The following is a 14788-nucleotide window of genomic DNA, read 5'->3' on the forward strand; positions in this document are numbered from 1 at the left end:
TTACCAGGATGGCTGGTATTTGTTCATCTACACCTCCGATACGATATCAATGCACGGTACCGCCACCTCACCATCAGCAAACAGAAGAAGGATGCAGTGCACGATAGATTTTTACTTTCCGGCAGCCGCCACTGATGACCCGGAGCTTGCTCCAGCCTGAGCTTGCCATGCTTGGCTTGGAGAAAACTGGACCCACGATGGCTTCAACCGTCTCCATCGTCTCCAATTCTTCGTGTGGAAACCTCCGCCGACCAGAGTTCCAGGCCAATGCACTACACGTCATTCGCGTCATAACAGCAACTTCTTCATCGTGGACGCTCAACATCGAGATGTCGTGTCAGAGATGGAAATCCGATATAAAAAGAAGCATCTATCCAACTAATGTCCCCTCTACCACGGCCAAGTCACAAGACGACCATTTAATGAGCTTCTTTCGATTACCCCTTCAGCATACCCTTACCACTCAAAACACTTCGTGATCAAGCGATTTCTTCTATATGTTAAACCCTCAGCCTTGCCGCCAAGTCTTGAATTCACTTGCACACTCCGCCAATATGACATCCACGGCAACAGTTCAAACTGACGCCGAACCCCCACCCTCCTCAATCCATGTCGTCCGCATCAATAAAGCATCTGACGAGATGGACGAGGCTGATCGGCGCCTTGCCGCTCTTGGTTGCGTTCCTGTATGGCTCCCTTTGCTCTTCAATGTTCTCTGGCTGTCTACGCCTCAGAGTGAGCTGAATCGTGTATCTGACTGCTCCGCGATCATTAGATGTTCAAACGCCGCTTCACATCGTGGTCCTGCTTCAGCTTCGCGCTCAGCATCTCTGGCCTCTATGCCACCATCATGACCACCTTCAGCTACCCTTTGGTGGCTGGCGGGGCTGCTTCCATCGTCTGGTGTTGGCTGATCGGTGGCGCCGGTGCCATGGCGTTGGCCGTCTCCATAGCTGAGATTTCCTCCGCATATCCTACCTCTGGTATGTAGTGGTCGGTATTTGGTGCAAATTTAATGGCTACTGACCCTCATATAGGTGGCATGTGCTTTACTATCAAATATCTATGCCCCCCATCCTATGTTGCCATGGTTGCCTGGATTGACGGTAAGCTGCTCCTGAACCAGTCGCTTCGGATCGAAACTAACAATGCAGGGTGGCTCAACCTCGTAGGGACCGTCGCGGGCACTGCCTCCGCTGAGTATGGCGCTTCCCAGATGCTCCTATCCGCTGTCTCTATTGCTTCTGGTTTTACCTACCAGCCGACACAGGCTCACATCACGGGCGTCATGGCCATGTTATGTGTGTTTCATGGCCTCATCAACACATGCCCGACACATTGGCTGAGCAAAATCACCAGTACTTATGGCATTGTCCATATTTCAATCTTGCTTGCGGTATCCTTGGCGCTTCTTGTTGTGGACAACAACAAGCATACGCCAGAATACGTCTTCACCAACCTCGAGACACAGTCTGGGTGGAAACCTCCTGAATTCAGCTTTTTCTTTGGTTGTCTCAGCGTAGCCTGGATCATCGCCAACGCCGATGGTGTCGGCCATATTGCGGAGGAGACGAAGAACCCCTCCCGCGTCATCCCAACGGCCATCACATCTGCCGCCGCCTTCACCTACATTGTGGGCTTCCTTTACAACATTGTTCTCGTCTTCACTATGGGAGACCCTGTTGCTCTGGCGGCTACTCCGACCGGCATGCCCGTGGCCCAGATCTTCTACAACGTATTCGGCCGAGCTCCTGCAGTCCTCTTCACACTGCTTGCCTTTCTCGTCATGAACTTTGTCTGCATTCCTTCCATCCACGCTGGTTCTCGCACAATCTGGGCCTTTTCACGCGACCAAATGCTTCCCCTCTCGCGGGTCTGGTATCGCATGTCGAAACGCACCGACACACCCGTCCCAGCCGTCTGGCTCTACGTCGCCCTCTGTGCATCCATCAACCTCATCGGTCTCGGCTCGCCCGTGCTGATTGCAGCCATCTTTAACGTCTGCGCCGTTGCGCTGAACTGGTCATACTGCATTCCGATCATTTGCAAACTGCTCTTTCCCGCCCGATGCGAGCGCGGTGCCTGGCACCTTGGTCGTTTCAGCAGGCTCGTCAACCTGTACGCCGTTATCTGGAACGCGTTCCTGTCGGCCATCTTTATGCTGCCTACGCGGCGACCTGTGACGGCGTCCAACATGAACTACGCGAGTTGTGTGTTGGCGTTCGCCCTGATCTTCTCGGTGGCCTATTGGTATCTTGGGGGGCGGCGCTACTACACCGGCCCTCGCACGCATGCGCACATTGAAAACGGGGCCGCCGTCAGTGACGAGCTGCTGCCGGCGCACGATCCAGAGAAGGGCCCCGAGGGGGTGGCGCCAGATGTCGGGTCAGCCTCGACGCTGGCGGGGTCTGTCGAAGGGATTGTAGCGTATCATGACAGGGCGGGCTCGGACGCAGGGTTTGCTACGGATGGAGTCGTTACTGCAGATGCGTCGTCGAATGGAGAAATTGGTTCGTCGTATACTGGTTCTACGGTGTCAGTCGATCAGGAACCGGTGGACGTGGTGGATGCAGAGAAGATCGACTCGGGTGCTGTACGAGTGTCACGGGAGTTTGAAAAGCGCGAATAGTTTGTTGCCGGCATTAGGTCGTTCAGCAGCCATATCAGTCTAGGTCTTATGAGGCTGTTGCACGGAGGAGTTTGGTGTTCTTGGCGCAATGGGCTGGTTTGTAGGCGAGCGCGGCTTGTTGAAAGCATGATCTTTCCTGTTGATTCAACTTCATGAAAAATTAAGATACTTCGAGCGTTCCCAGCAGAAAGAAGTAGTCAACACAATTCGGTGCAAAGCACGAACATGTATCGAGGGATAGGGTTCGTGGCAGGCAAGCGGGAGTGCTGGCGTGACACTTGTTCATGCAGGCTGAGAGTTCTGCGACCTAGTCTACCTGGTGTTCAACTACATTGACAGACAAGAGGCGAGATAATTAAACTCAAGTGAAAAAGGAAAGATGAGGTTTTAGTGTCCACCGACAGGTTCTGTGGAATTGATCCATGATCTCAGGACAAACTTGTTCCCAGGTAGGCTCCTCAATAGAATACGAATGTGGACGCTGAGTGAATGGTAGCCTTCCAGAGTTGACAATAGGGGTCCTGATTAAATTGATGCCCGTCCATCCATGCCATCCAATCCAATCCCTTCGCTCATGCTTCTTCTTCACAACCAGGCCACGCCCAGCAGCAATGAAACAGCAGAAAAAAAGAACACGCCTGTCAGACGTCCGTCAACACCCACCCCGCCCGCGCGCCCAAGGGCAAGACCGCAAGACAGGGACGAGATCATCAAACGCCCTCTCTACAGCTTCCTCCCGGGAGGAGGAGGAGCCGCCGCCTTTGCAGGCGGTGCGAGGGCAACCAGAGGCATTCACTCTAGGGTGTCGAGGATATGCATCATCAACCAGGGTGGGATCTGTGGCTCTTTTGGAGAACCCAGAGTAGGTCGAATACTATAGAAATGATTCTCCTGCGCTTCGTCAGTGGCTGTTGTGTTGGGAGAAGACAGCTATAGGGGGCGGCGTACTGAAGTATTGTCGACATAAGAAGAAAAGAGGAAAGGGGAAATGGGCGGGCAGGATGGGCGGGTTTTATAGAGGCTTTCGGGGGAGGGCGCTGGGGCCGGTTTGTGTGCGCTTGGGGCACCATGAGATCGCGCGCGGTGGGCGCCAATGGGAACGGGGGTTGCTGAAAACTCAAGACTTCCGGCAGACATTGCTCAAGGGTAGAGATTGAATTGGAGAGATGATGTGTTCGTAACAATGACGTTCTGATTCCTAGTCAGAAACCGGAAAAACAAGATGCAGGCTCCTACAGCGGCGCATACCCGTGCATCTCCAGATACCCAGCACTCACAAGACTCTCCCTGCCCGGCCGGTCCGCCGACCCCGTCCAGTACATGAGCCCGCCGAGCTGCCTCTCCCTGACCCAGCGCGCCTTGATGCGGACGCTCGCCGGCGTGTCGAAGCTCGCGAACCCCTTGTCGGGATCGACGTGCCACGCCGCCGCCGCCTCCTCGTCGACGCGCGCCTGCTCGACCCACGCCGCCGGCAAATCGCAATAGTTCAGCTCGCCGGCGTCGGAAAACGGGTGGCCCGCCGCGCGGGCGCCGGGAAAGTAGCGCGCGTACGCCGGCACGCCCAGCAGGATCTTGCGGCCGGGGAAGCCCTGGCGCAGGCAGTAGTCGACGCCGGCGGCGCAGTGGGCGCGGCAGCAGTCGTGGTGCGCGAGGTGGGGCGGCGCGCGCAGCTGCGCCTGGTGGCCGGCGACGGGCGTCCAGGCGCCCGTGAGGTCGTAGGCCATGAGGTTGAGGAGGTCGAGGTACTGCGCCGCCTGCGCGAGGTCGATGTTGCGGAGCACCCACTCGCCCGGCGGCAGCGCCGTCGTCAGGAGGTAGCGCGGGCCCGGCAGCTGCGTGCGGATTGTGTAGAGGAGGTGCAAGAAGTCGTTGCCCTCGCGGGTGTTCTTGGGGTGCTCCCAGTCGACTGATTTGCTCATCTTGTCAGCCATGGCTATGCCTCGCTTTTGTGCAGAGGCAGAGGCGGCGCCCTTTCATGTCCGCGCCTGGTTGGGACCGCTTACTGTCGACGCCGTCGAGCTCGTGCTGCTCGACAAAGGCGCGGATCGCCCGGGCGAATGTCTCGCGGGCCTGCGGGTTGGCTGCCATGGCGGGGAACTGCGCGCTGCCGGTGCCGCCGCCGATGGACACGAGCGTCTTGAGGTGCGGGTTGGAGCGCTTCAGCTTGGCGAGGGCCGCGAGGCAACCCTTCTCGCCGTCGGCCTCGACGCCTGTGTCGGCCCACTCGTCAATGGCCTTGATCGAGGTCAGCCCGTCATCGTGTTTGCTGCACCAGTAGAGCAGCTTGGGTCAACGTACTCGCAGGCTTCCATCTTCATTGATGCTGTTGATCCGGTCAGCATGCGAAGCATCACAAGATGAAACAAGCGAGGACTGTACCCGACAAATGAGTAGAGAACGTGGCTCGCCTGGGTCACGTTTAACCATGATGGGGGCTTGCCCTTGTAGATGATCCACGAGGGGTAGTACACGGCGTTGGCGAAGCCTCCCGACATGGTGGTTTTCTCGTCGGGCAGATTGAATGACAGATGACTCTGCTGTCAGCTGTTCACGCTCGATGGAAAGCAAACGGATAGGGCTGATGTTTGTCTTTTCAGTCGTGGTATGAACCAGGCGGGGTGTTCGACTCTTTCGACTGTGCGGCTCGGCGGCCACGCAAGCCATCCCGGCGGACCATTGAGCGCGGCTTCCGCTGCTGCACGTCGCTCGTGTCAGTGGATCAGGGGAGGCGCAGTGTGGCTGGTATTTCCACTGTCTTGCAGCTTCGGCCAGAACTTCCAAGACACGTATGTCTTGGAACAAGCATGGTTGTGATCCATGCGGTTGCTGATCGCTGTTGGGGTCCAAGCAGGTTCACGGATTGACTGATTTCAAGCAGCAACCGAAAAGAAAAAGCCCGCTGAGGAAATATGCTACTAAATAAAGGCTGCCAGGCCAAAAAGAGGTGACAAGTGAGGCAGCTTTGCACCTGCTGGAGAAGACACTGGGTTAGCCCGCCGAGATCATGCAATATGCGAGGAGAGTAGCGTGACTGAAAATCCAACTGGTCATCATTTATCCCACATTTTTCAACTAGTATAACAACACTGGACACCCATCCATGAGGCCCTTATCTTTTCTGGAAACGACGTCATTCCACTACCTGGCATAAATAAATACACAAAGTCGTCATGGTACCAAGGTATTATCGCGTTCTTCATGACAACCACAGCATCCGACGATGTGGACATACACCAAAGAAGGACCACTATGGCCCAGGCCACCCGTTTCAAGATTGGGGAGCGAAACCACTTCACCAGGTATGCTGAGAAAGGCCTGTGGCAGACCTGTCTGTCCGGTGGAAGTGGAAGTGTCCTGGACTTGGAACGCGGCACAACATCAGGCAGGACACTGGGGCCCTAATGCCACGAGGGGACGGCTGGCTGCATCTGTGGACTGACCCCGCATGTCATTGGATGTGATCGACTAATTGCCTGTAGCTGGAAATGCGCAAGGCACCAGTCCAAGGGGCAGAAGGGCCCTGACCTGGGAGTCCAGGTGGGCGAGCCATTTCAGTTTCGTGTATCACCTCGAATGTCAGATGAGTAACGTGAAGATCCCATGGGTGTACACCGGCCGGCTTTGCTTGCAACAGACTTTCCTCGGAAATGGTCTCCCATCATGACCCGTGTTGCGCGCATGTTCTCCCACATACGACCATACCTACTGGAGAACTCGGGATCCCGTCCGCTCTCCCATAGATAAGCCAGTAAGGGTCGGACTAGTAGTTGGGTGGGTGACCACCAGCGAATCCCTGATGTTGTATGTTTTTGTTTTTTATCTTGATGTTTTCATGTTTTGATGTTTTGTGGTACTGTCTTGATTCCCACGAGTCTGTCTGGGTTTGTTCTTTAGGTATGTGGCTGACTGTGGCTGTCTCAGTGTGTCGGTGTGTGGTTGGGCAGGAGCCAGCTAGCTTTGGCTCTGCATCTCCTGCCCTGTCGCCACCACTACATGGTACATCTCCTGCAAGCCCTCAGCGTGGAGCAGCCCGCCCGTGAAGCAGCCCGCCGCAATGCAACCCAAATCCGACGTCCGTCTTTCCCCATCTCCAGTCCGACAGCGAACGAGCGCCTCTGCATCTAGCACATCAGACCTCAGTTGGGTACTTCTTACAGTCATCCTCATCAAACTAGTCCCGACCTCCTCGACTAACCGACGTCACCCACCCGAGACAGTCCAGGCCCGAAACAAAGGCGGCATTGTCGTCCATCTCCCACAGACTAACGAACTCCAGTAACCACAAGCAGAAAGTCACCTCACCCACCGACCACCTGCTTTTCAGTCTCTTTCGGAGGACCCCATAGGACGTCCCTTACCCAGCCGGGCTATTTTGCGGAAAGCCTGCATGTCCAGCAGCCTTCTCGACGGGAATCCTCCAGCTCCCGATGCTTGCATCCGTGGCCTTCCCTTGTGTCTCTGCAAGTGTGAGGGCCAAGCGGAGTTGGCCATGCATTGTCCGCCGAGCCGTCAGTGTCTTGTTCTCAGTCTCACTTTGGCCCACGAGGCTCCAGACACTGAAAAGAGGACTCCGAACAGGAGCTTACCAGCCTGAGAACCATGACCTAACCCTCTGGTCTCGGGCCTCAGCGCTGGATCAGGCACATGCTCATTCCAGACGAGCGCCCGGCCCATGAAGAAGCGCTGCCGGCCAAACTCAATCTGACCTCACCGACCGCACGACGCCAAGACGGGGCTAGAGGCGCTGTTGGTGTCGTCGTCTTCTGTCTCTGTCTTCTGTGTCTGTCTTCTGTGTCTGTCTTCTGTGTCTGTCTTCTGTCTCTGCCAAGGCGACCATTGTCTTGCGCGGGAAACCGACCCACGCTTTCGGTGAACACATGCCATCCGGGCAACCACGAAGCACGATGATGTCGACTGCGACTAGCTCTGCGGGTGGCTTTCACCTTAGGCTTGGTGTTGGTCCGACGCGGTTCCTGTGCCTGGTGCTTCTCTAGCGTTGCAGAGTCCAACCTCCTGCAGCAGAGGTTGGACTCTGGCCGCATGAAGTGGGAGCATGTCCCAACAGTCCTGTCCAGTCCGTCGTCTTCTTAAGGTCGCCGTCCTCGTCTCTGCTCGTACCTCTCCCTGCTTGGTTTCTTCACGTTTTGCAGTTCTTGCAGTGCACCTTCACAAACGAACCTCACCATGTACACAACAACAGTCCTGAGCCTCCTGGCTCTTACCGGAACAACTCTAACCGCACCCACAGCCCTCCACCTCCGAGACTCAATGTGAGAAACGGCCATACCGTCCTCCCTCCAGAACCACGAGACTGACGCTCACCAGCCCTCCTTCCCCAACCAGACACCGCCGCGCCCCGGCCCTCGGCCAGACTCTCTACTCGTGCGTCAACCCGGGCCAGGTAGCGCTCACCTACGACGACGGGCCGTACACCTTCACGTCGTCGCTCCTCGACGTCCTCGACGAGGAGGGCGTGACAGCGACCTTTTTCCTCACGGGCTCCAACTTTGGCCGCGAAATGACCTCGGCGCCCTGGTCCGCCATCGTGCAGCGCACCTACGCCGCCGGCCACCAGCTCGCCTCCCACACCTACACCCACCCAGACCTGTCGGCGCTGACGCCGGCCGCGCGCGCCGCCGAGATGGCCGCCAACGACGACGCCTTCCGCGCCATCCTCGGCTTCGCGCCGCGCTACATGCGCGCGCCCTTCCTCTCGTGCGACGCCGCCTGCGCCGCCGACATGGCGGCGCTCGGCTTCCACATTGTCGACGCGAGCATCGACACCAAGGACTTTGAGCACAACCAGTACGCCACCGTGCCCGTGGCCGCCGCCAAGTTTGACGCCGAGCTCGGCTGGGACCCGGCCGTCGGCGGCGCCATTGTGCTGGCCCACGACGTGCACGAGACGACGGTCAGCGTGCTGACGCGGCACATGATTTCCACGCTGCGCGCGAGGGGGTTCCGGGCTGTCACGGTGGGGGAGTGCTTGGGGGATTCGCCGGATGGGTGGTACAAGTCGTAGGCCGGATGGTATGGGCGTTTGGGTGGTGGGTTGATTTTTCAACATGATTTTTACGATACTAATTGTCGGTATGAGAACTCAGGCATGGTGGCTATGGAGTGTGGCGGCTATCTGCAGGGTTATGATAGACCGATGGGGCATCAATAGGAGACGAAACACCGAGTTTTCAACAAATAAATCAAAGCAGAGCGGCATCATTCACGTCGAGCCAAAACCATGGCCAAAGTCAAAAGCCTCGCTGAGGATGTACTACCCAAATCCGCTGCATAACAAAAACCCCCTTCCCAGTGGTATCATACCCCGCTATGGCTCCTCTCCAACCCCCAGGGCCACCCCGGCCCCCTCGACGCCGGAATACCGCATAAACAGCTGATCCAAAAAGTGCGAGTGGCGTATCCCGTTGGGCCTCGCCTTGGCAAACGCATCGATGGCCTCCTGCACTTCAAACCCGCACCGGTCGACGAGGTAGCACACCAAGAAATACCCCGTCCGGTTGAAGCCGTAGTGGCAGTGCACGCCGATGACCTGCTTCTTCTCGTCGTCGTCATCGTCGTCGTCGTCGACGACGACCTCGTCCCCGGGACCCTCGCGCTGCGTCGCGCGGAGCTGGTCCACGAGCTGGATGAACATGTCGACCTCGGCGTCGCGCGGGGGCACCTTGGAGACGGTCGCAAACTTGCGGTACGTGATGCCGGCTTGCTGCTCCATCGTCAACGGGTCGTACACGGGCTGGTCGTGGCTGATATCAATGACAGTCCGGATGATGCTGCCCCAGGCCTTGGCGAATTCCGAGGGGCTATGGACGTCGTCCGTCTCGCGGAGGGTCTTCATGGCGCGGAACACGGGGGCACCGGGGCGGCCGATGGGCGCTGATACGGACGCGACCTTCTTCCACTTTTCCAGGTTCTTGACGTCCCACTTGCCCTCGCGGTTCAGGTGCTGCAGCTGCCAGCCGAGATTAAGACGATTCGTCACATTATCTTGCAGAAACTTGGAGATGACGCCCGACAGGATGCGCACCGTGGCCGGCATGTACAGGAGGGCATGGTTGGCGGGTGCCGGCAGGATGATGGACTTGAAAGTCTTTGCGGGATGGCGTGGCTGGGGCGGGATGCTGCTGGCCTGGCCCTCCTCGTTTGGCGTGGATGGATCGTCTTGCGTGCTGTCGTCGCGGTTGACCATTCGCCGGTCTCGGCTGAAATCTTCTTCTCGAATGTCGTCAATGGTTGCCGGCAGGTGATCGGACGGTTTCGTCGACGTGTTCACTGGCGCAGCCGAGTCGGCAAGTTCGTCGTCGCCATCATCCGATGCCACCTCGGAGGGAGAGGGCCCTTTGCCTGATAGACACGTTTCGATCTTGGCGACTTCCTTGGCCGACGTGATGGTGTCAGCTTCACCACCAACGAGGAGGACTGGGATGTTGAGGCCAGCCCAAACATCGAGACCCGGCATGCCACCCTTGGCCTTCCCGCCTTCAAACTCAGGTAACGTTCCCCAGGCCATACGGCGCCAGACAGGCGTGCGGCTCTGGGTGTTGAATCGGTCCTGAATCTTGCGCAGGTGAAGGTCAGCGCCGGCGCCGACGAATCGATTGACGCTGGCGCTCGCAGGTCCACCCCACCGATCCCACCGTCGCCAGAGGTCGAAGATCCAGCCGGGGATCCATAAAAGTCTCTTGAATAGCACCACCTTGTCCTCTGGAGGCGGGGCGGATACGGGGCAGATTCCCACCAGTGCTACGACATGATCGGAGAGGCGAGTGCGGCCAGGTCTGCTGCGACTCGCGAGACGTGCGCTGAAGGCGGTCCCGAGGCTGTGCCCAATAAGGATGACGGTGCCCTCCGGGTCCTTCTGACGGTGCTCCTCGATGACGACCTCCAGGAGTTCGACGAGGGCGTCGAAGGAGTAGGCCTCCCATGGCGCCGGATCAAACGCTGATCGTCCACAGCCGGGGAGGTCGACGGCGAGGCACGAGGAGAGGTGCACCAGGCTGGTCAGCAGCGGATGGAACTGCGCGACGGAACCGCCAAGACCATGAACAAACACGAGCAGGGGTGCCGCTGGTTTAGGGAGCTGATCGACGCGAGGATGTCGTCGATAAAAAGTTCGTATGGAGGGATACGTGAAACGACTGGTGGTGTAGGATCTGACGGTAGAGTTGTCTTTGAGAAGCTGGGGGTCCGTCTCATCTGGGTGATGGGGGTTCGAGGCTGGTCCATCGATCCAGCCGGCAACCTCGGGCGACTTTATCGCCATGGCAGCCAAAAAGCGAAACGAGTGATGGGTTGAAGGTTGGGTATCAATTCGATGAGTGCAACGTGGAGATCAGAATAAGGCTGAGGTGAAAGCGATAGAATGCGTATGCAAGGTGACGGCTGCGATGCGGGTCGTCCTGTTTGGGTATCGTTGAGGTTGTGGTGAGTGAGCTGAGCAGGGATTCGGGTATGGGTCAGGAAAGAAAACGGGAAGAAACCCTCTTGTTCTGTCCTGCGAGATGCAAGAACTTGCCAGCTCCCAGTCCCAGGCCTTGTCCACAGGGCTCAGAGGGCGGACTCGGCAAGGGCGTGCGACAGGATGAGGAGGGAATGCACCAGAGTCACACAGCGCGCGGCGTGTGATGGATGGGTGGGTGCTGCCTCTGGGCTGGCGCCCAAGGCGGCTTGTACTGTGGCGGGTCGATGAGGGGGTATGAGGGCTGCTGAAATCGTAAGACCTCTACTTTACATGGCAAATTGAATGAGCGCAACGTGGGAAAATTGAGGACTGCTGTGGTTCGTGATTCTTGCTCGCGAGTCGCAGGTCGCAAGGCTGTTGAGCCAGCGTCTGAGTCAATCAAAGAGAGGGACCTCAAAAAGAGGGACCCCAAAGACCCAAAATGCGCTGGTCGTTCTTGGCTTTTTCATTTGGGCGTCCACGGCCCCTTCCGTCGTCTCGACCAACTCTCGACCAACTCTCGACCAACTCTCGACCAACGGCTCGTCCTCTCTGGCCCACTGGTCCCCATGCCTTGATTTGACTGGCTGCCGACGGCCGGTGAGGGGCAGCCAGTGGGCACGGACGTCGGTCAGGATTTACTTCACCGACGACCGACATCTAACTTGCCGCTTCTTGCCTGCTCCGGCATCAGCCATGCTTTGGGGCGTTGACCTCTACGTATTGTGGTCAGTCTATCGTTGAATCTTGACAGAATATAGACACAATCCTCATACCTTAGTGTTAGGGGCCCAGGCTCATACGAGTCACTTGTTGCACGCCACTTCCAAATCCAACTTCTCACTAGCCCATACCCTTCAAGCCTCCTAGCACCTCGACTCGGCCCTGAGCAACGAATAGCGCAGCCGGTATCAATGTTCTACACCTGCTTCTCAAGCACATACGACCATACCTATTGGAAAACTTGGGATCCCGTCCGCTCTCCCCTAAATAAGCCAATAAGGGCCGGATCAGTAGTTGGGTGGGTGACCACCAGCGAATACCTGGTGTTGTATGTTTTATTTTGCTCGAGCGGAATGTATTTCACCTGGGAATCTAACAAGAATGGAAATGCTGAGGAGGGCAGTCCCTTGCTGAAGAAGGGCCAGGCAAAGCAAGGCATAAAGCACTTTTGTAGTCTCAAGGTTTGATAAGTCCTGTGGCGCTTTGGTTCTTGGCTTTGCAGGTGTCTTGTAACGATTGCTCAGCAAGTTGTTAGCAAGGAGCCTCGGAAGCTGATTTACGGGTGACGAGGCTAGTAATCGGTGTCAGTAAGAAGTTCGTGTCGTCATTGCATTTATTGCCTGGTATTGTAATTGTTATGATAGTGTGTGCGATGGCTTGATAGGTTTGTCTATGGGCTTTACAGAGTTTTGAATTCCGTAGAAGACTTCATATATACAAGGTATGATTTATAGAAATATATAGTATAAGGTTTACCTAGCGTTTTGAATTGTAGCAACCATTAATAGTGATTTCGTATTCATAGTTGGCTCGGCAAATTTCAAGGTTGCAGTAGCATTTGCACTGCTCTTTCAGAGTACCTTGTTCATAACATGACCCTCCATAAATTGGTTGAGGCTGAGTTTTATCATTTTCATAGCTATCAGGGGTCGAGTTTAAAAGTTAGTTAAGTTAAATTAGTAGTGACATCATCCGTGCAGATAGTAGTTAGATGTCAATTGATGGGAATGAAGGCTGGGATGAGGAGGATTAGCAGGCTGACGAGGGGCCAGCTTGAGAGAATGAGGACCCTAGAAAGTGAATAAGCTCGATAAGGGCCTATCAGCCACAGGATCGCAGCCTCGACCAGTTGACGTGCATTGACTAGCGTAATATTGCAGCAGGACACGGATATGTTGCCGTGACCGATGAGGAAGAATGTGGTGAGGCGTTTGCAAAGCTCCCTTACCGCCTCTGAAAATGGGCAAGAAAAGCTAGAAACGTCTGGATAGAGAAGCCTGTACCCTAAGCTGTTCATTGAACATACAGAGGAAGCCAACACAGAGCCATACAGGTCGGCATTAGCCTGCAGCGATGGGAGCTGTATCAGTGGATCACAGCGTGAGTCTGGTGCTTGGCCACTTGAAGCAAGGCTCGCAACGTCTTGCTCAGTTTTGCCGTCTTCCATCTGACGATTGATTGTCTCTCCAAGGTCGTCTCTCTCATCTGAGTTGCTTCCCTTCGTCTGGAGTCTGCTCGCCAACAAGCTACCGGATTGCATGACAGTTCAGGAGGGTCTCAGGGGGCGCGTCGCAGTGCAAAAGCCCAGCTTCCATGTGCTATCCTCTCTTACTAGGTGTCCTGGGGTGATCCGGAGTTGGCTTGCTTTCTTGGATCTCTCCCGCAGGTAAAAGAGCAATTGATATTGGTTATCGGTCGGAGAGTGGACGGTGACCTAGCTTTGAAGTTTGTATGACCGATCGTGCAACCACGCGGTCTGCTTGTCGATCATGATTAGATCTTATAGGTTCGAGACTATGACTTTCTGTGCACGGCGCGAAATTGACGTCAAGAAGCAGCAGAGGGTATAACATAGATTCAACATCAACAAAGACCCATTGTGTGGTTTTTATGCAGTAGATAATACACTGGTGATACAATAACTCGCCATGCATGGATGTTTCCCCGGCAGCATGGTGCTGGGTGCCCAATATGGCAGCTTGGGTCGTTCGTCATCGCACGAACGTCGTAGCAATCCGACTGCATCTCGCAATGCCCTGCCACAAGCCGCTCAGATCCTCGGTCGGGACCCCAAGGCCGTCGTCCCCTCTATTCAACAGCACCCTTACCCTCGACCCAACCAAGCGGTATCAGTGCCGCCGCAATGTCCTCAACTCCCCTCTCCGTCGCCAGCATGTTGAACTCGGAGGACGCGTTCCTCGTGTCAAGGACCTCAATCCTCATGCCGAGTGCACTGATATGTTTCCTCGTCTCGGGGCTCAAAGGTCGGATGGTCGGCCCAACACCGAGCACAAGCAGATCTATGGCCAGAGTCAGCAAAGTGTACTAGCCGTCTAAGCCCCCCGGGGGGGGGGGGGGGGGGGGGGGAAGCAGCAAGCTCACCAGGCCGTGGCCACATCAGCGACAGCACCGCAAACGCCTCCGCCGGCAGCTCAAACTGTCCCTTCTTGTTCACAAGCGTCAGGCTCTCCTCCTCGGACACGCCGGGCTTCCTCTTCGCGAGCCACGGCCGCCAGGCAAACGCCTCGCCGTTAACGAGCAGCGCGCCCGCGCCGTCGAAGATGGAGAGGCCGCTGTTGAGGAGGAAGCCGCGCGGAAGAGTCGCCTCGATGTTGGTTGAGGGGATCGGTGTCGAGCCCAGAACGTCAAAGTCGGCCAGATCGGTGGGCTTTGTCTTCTCGGCGATCGCGGGCGGCTTTTCTTGCTTGGCCTTTGAGGACTGCTGAAGGGGGCGTAGGGTGTGGAAGGCGGGCGCTGCCGTCGTGCGGGCTGCTCTGGGGGAGGGAACAGATGGACGAGCGCGCGGTAGGGCGCGCAAGATGCGCATTGGGTTGGATCTGTTCATACCGTCGAAGGCCTTGAATCGAGGGGAGCACGAGCGAGGGGAAAGTGCTGCAGTGTCGCGGCGAGAGTTGTGCTGTATGGAGGGTGGGTGTGGTGTGGCAGAAAAAGTTGAGTCTCAGAGGTTTGGCGATTTCACA

General features: G+C 56.6%; 6 protein-coding genes and 2 non-coding genes across 8 annotated transcripts; 5 read left to right on the plus strand and 3 right to left on the minus strand.

Moving 5' to 3' along the window:
- Nucleotides 1-850: 850 nt before the first annotated feature.
- Nucleotides 851-2808, plus strand: VDAG_05657 (amino-acid permease; the record flags this gene model as incomplete). The annotated part of the gene is made up of 2 exons (XM_009655054.1): nucleotides 851-983; nucleotides 1155-2808. The coding sequence occupies 2 exons, from the start codon at nucleotides 851-853 to the stop codon at nucleotides 2627-2629; spliced, it is 1608 nt and encodes a 535-aa protein (XP_009653349.1). The 3' UTR covers nucleotides 2630-2808.
- Nucleotides 2809-3769: 961 nt separating this feature from the next.
- VDAG_05658 (chitinase 18-2) lies at nucleotides 3770-5124 on the minus strand (the record flags this gene model as incomplete). Its single annotated transcript, XM_009655055.1, has 4 exons — nucleotides 3770-3820; nucleotides 3907-4535; nucleotides 4633-4895; nucleotides 5009-5124. The coding sequence occupies 4 exons, from the start codon at nucleotides 5122-5124 to the stop codon at nucleotides 3770-3772; spliced, it is 1059 nt and encodes a 352-aa protein (XP_009653350.1).
- Nucleotides 5125-5878: 754 nt separating this feature from the next.
- On the plus strand, nucleotides 5879-6754 carry VDAG_05659 (uncharacterized protein; the record flags this gene model as incomplete). The annotated part of the gene is made up of 3 exons (XM_009655056.1): nucleotides 5879-5928; nucleotides 6109-6166; nucleotides 6551-6754. 3 exons carry the CDS (start codon nucleotides 5879-5881, stop codon nucleotides 6752-6754), a joined length of 312 nt encoding a protein of 103 aa, XP_009653351.1.
- VDAG_20019 lies at nucleotides 6322-6437 on the plus strand. Its single transcript, XR_692065.1, has one exon. It is a non-coding gene; the product is annotated as a 5S ribosomal RNA (ribosomal RNA).
- A 1059-nt stretch (nucleotides 6755-7813) lies between the features above and the next one.
- VDAG_05660 (chitin deacetylase) lies at nucleotides 7814-8651 on the plus strand (the record flags this gene model as incomplete). Its single annotated transcript, XM_009655057.1, has 2 exons — nucleotides 7814-7899; nucleotides 7955-8651. 2 exons carry the CDS (start codon nucleotides 7814-7816, stop codon nucleotides 8649-8651), a joined length of 783 nt encoding a protein of 260 aa, XP_009653352.1.
- Nucleotides 8652-8954: 303 nt separating this feature from the next.
- Nucleotides 8955-10907, minus strand: VDAG_05661 (dual specificity phosphatase; the record flags this gene model as incomplete). The annotated part of the gene is made up of 1 exon (XM_009655058.1): nucleotides 8955-10907. One exon carries the CDS (start codon nucleotides 10905-10907, stop codon nucleotides 8955-8957), a length of 1953 nt encoding a protein of 650 aa, XP_009653353.1.
- Nucleotides 10908-12026: 1119 nt separating this feature from the next.
- On the plus strand, nucleotides 12027-12142 carry VDAG_20020. The gene has a single exon (XR_692066.1). It is a non-coding gene; the product is annotated as a 5S ribosomal RNA (ribosomal RNA).
- Nucleotides 12143-13895: 1753 nt separating this feature from the next.
- On the minus strand, nucleotides 13896-14634 carry VDAG_05662 (DUF498 domain-containing protein; the record flags this gene model as incomplete). The annotated part of the gene is made up of 2 exons (XM_009655059.1): nucleotides 13896-14107; nucleotides 14190-14634. The coding sequence occupies 2 exons, from the start codon at nucleotides 14632-14634 to the stop codon at nucleotides 13896-13898; spliced, it is 657 nt and encodes a 218-aa protein (XP_009653354.1).
- Between the last annotated feature and the right edge of the window lie 154 nt (nucleotides 14635-14788).

This window comes from Verticillium dahliae, genomic scaffold, assembly GCF_000150675.1.
Source record: "Verticillium dahliae VdLs.17 supercont1.11 genomic scaffold, whole genome shotgun sequence".
In the NCBI taxonomy this organism is placed as follows: domain Eukaryota; kingdom Fungi; phylum Ascomycota; class Sordariomycetes; order Glomerellales; family Plectosphaerellaceae; genus Verticillium; species Verticillium dahliae.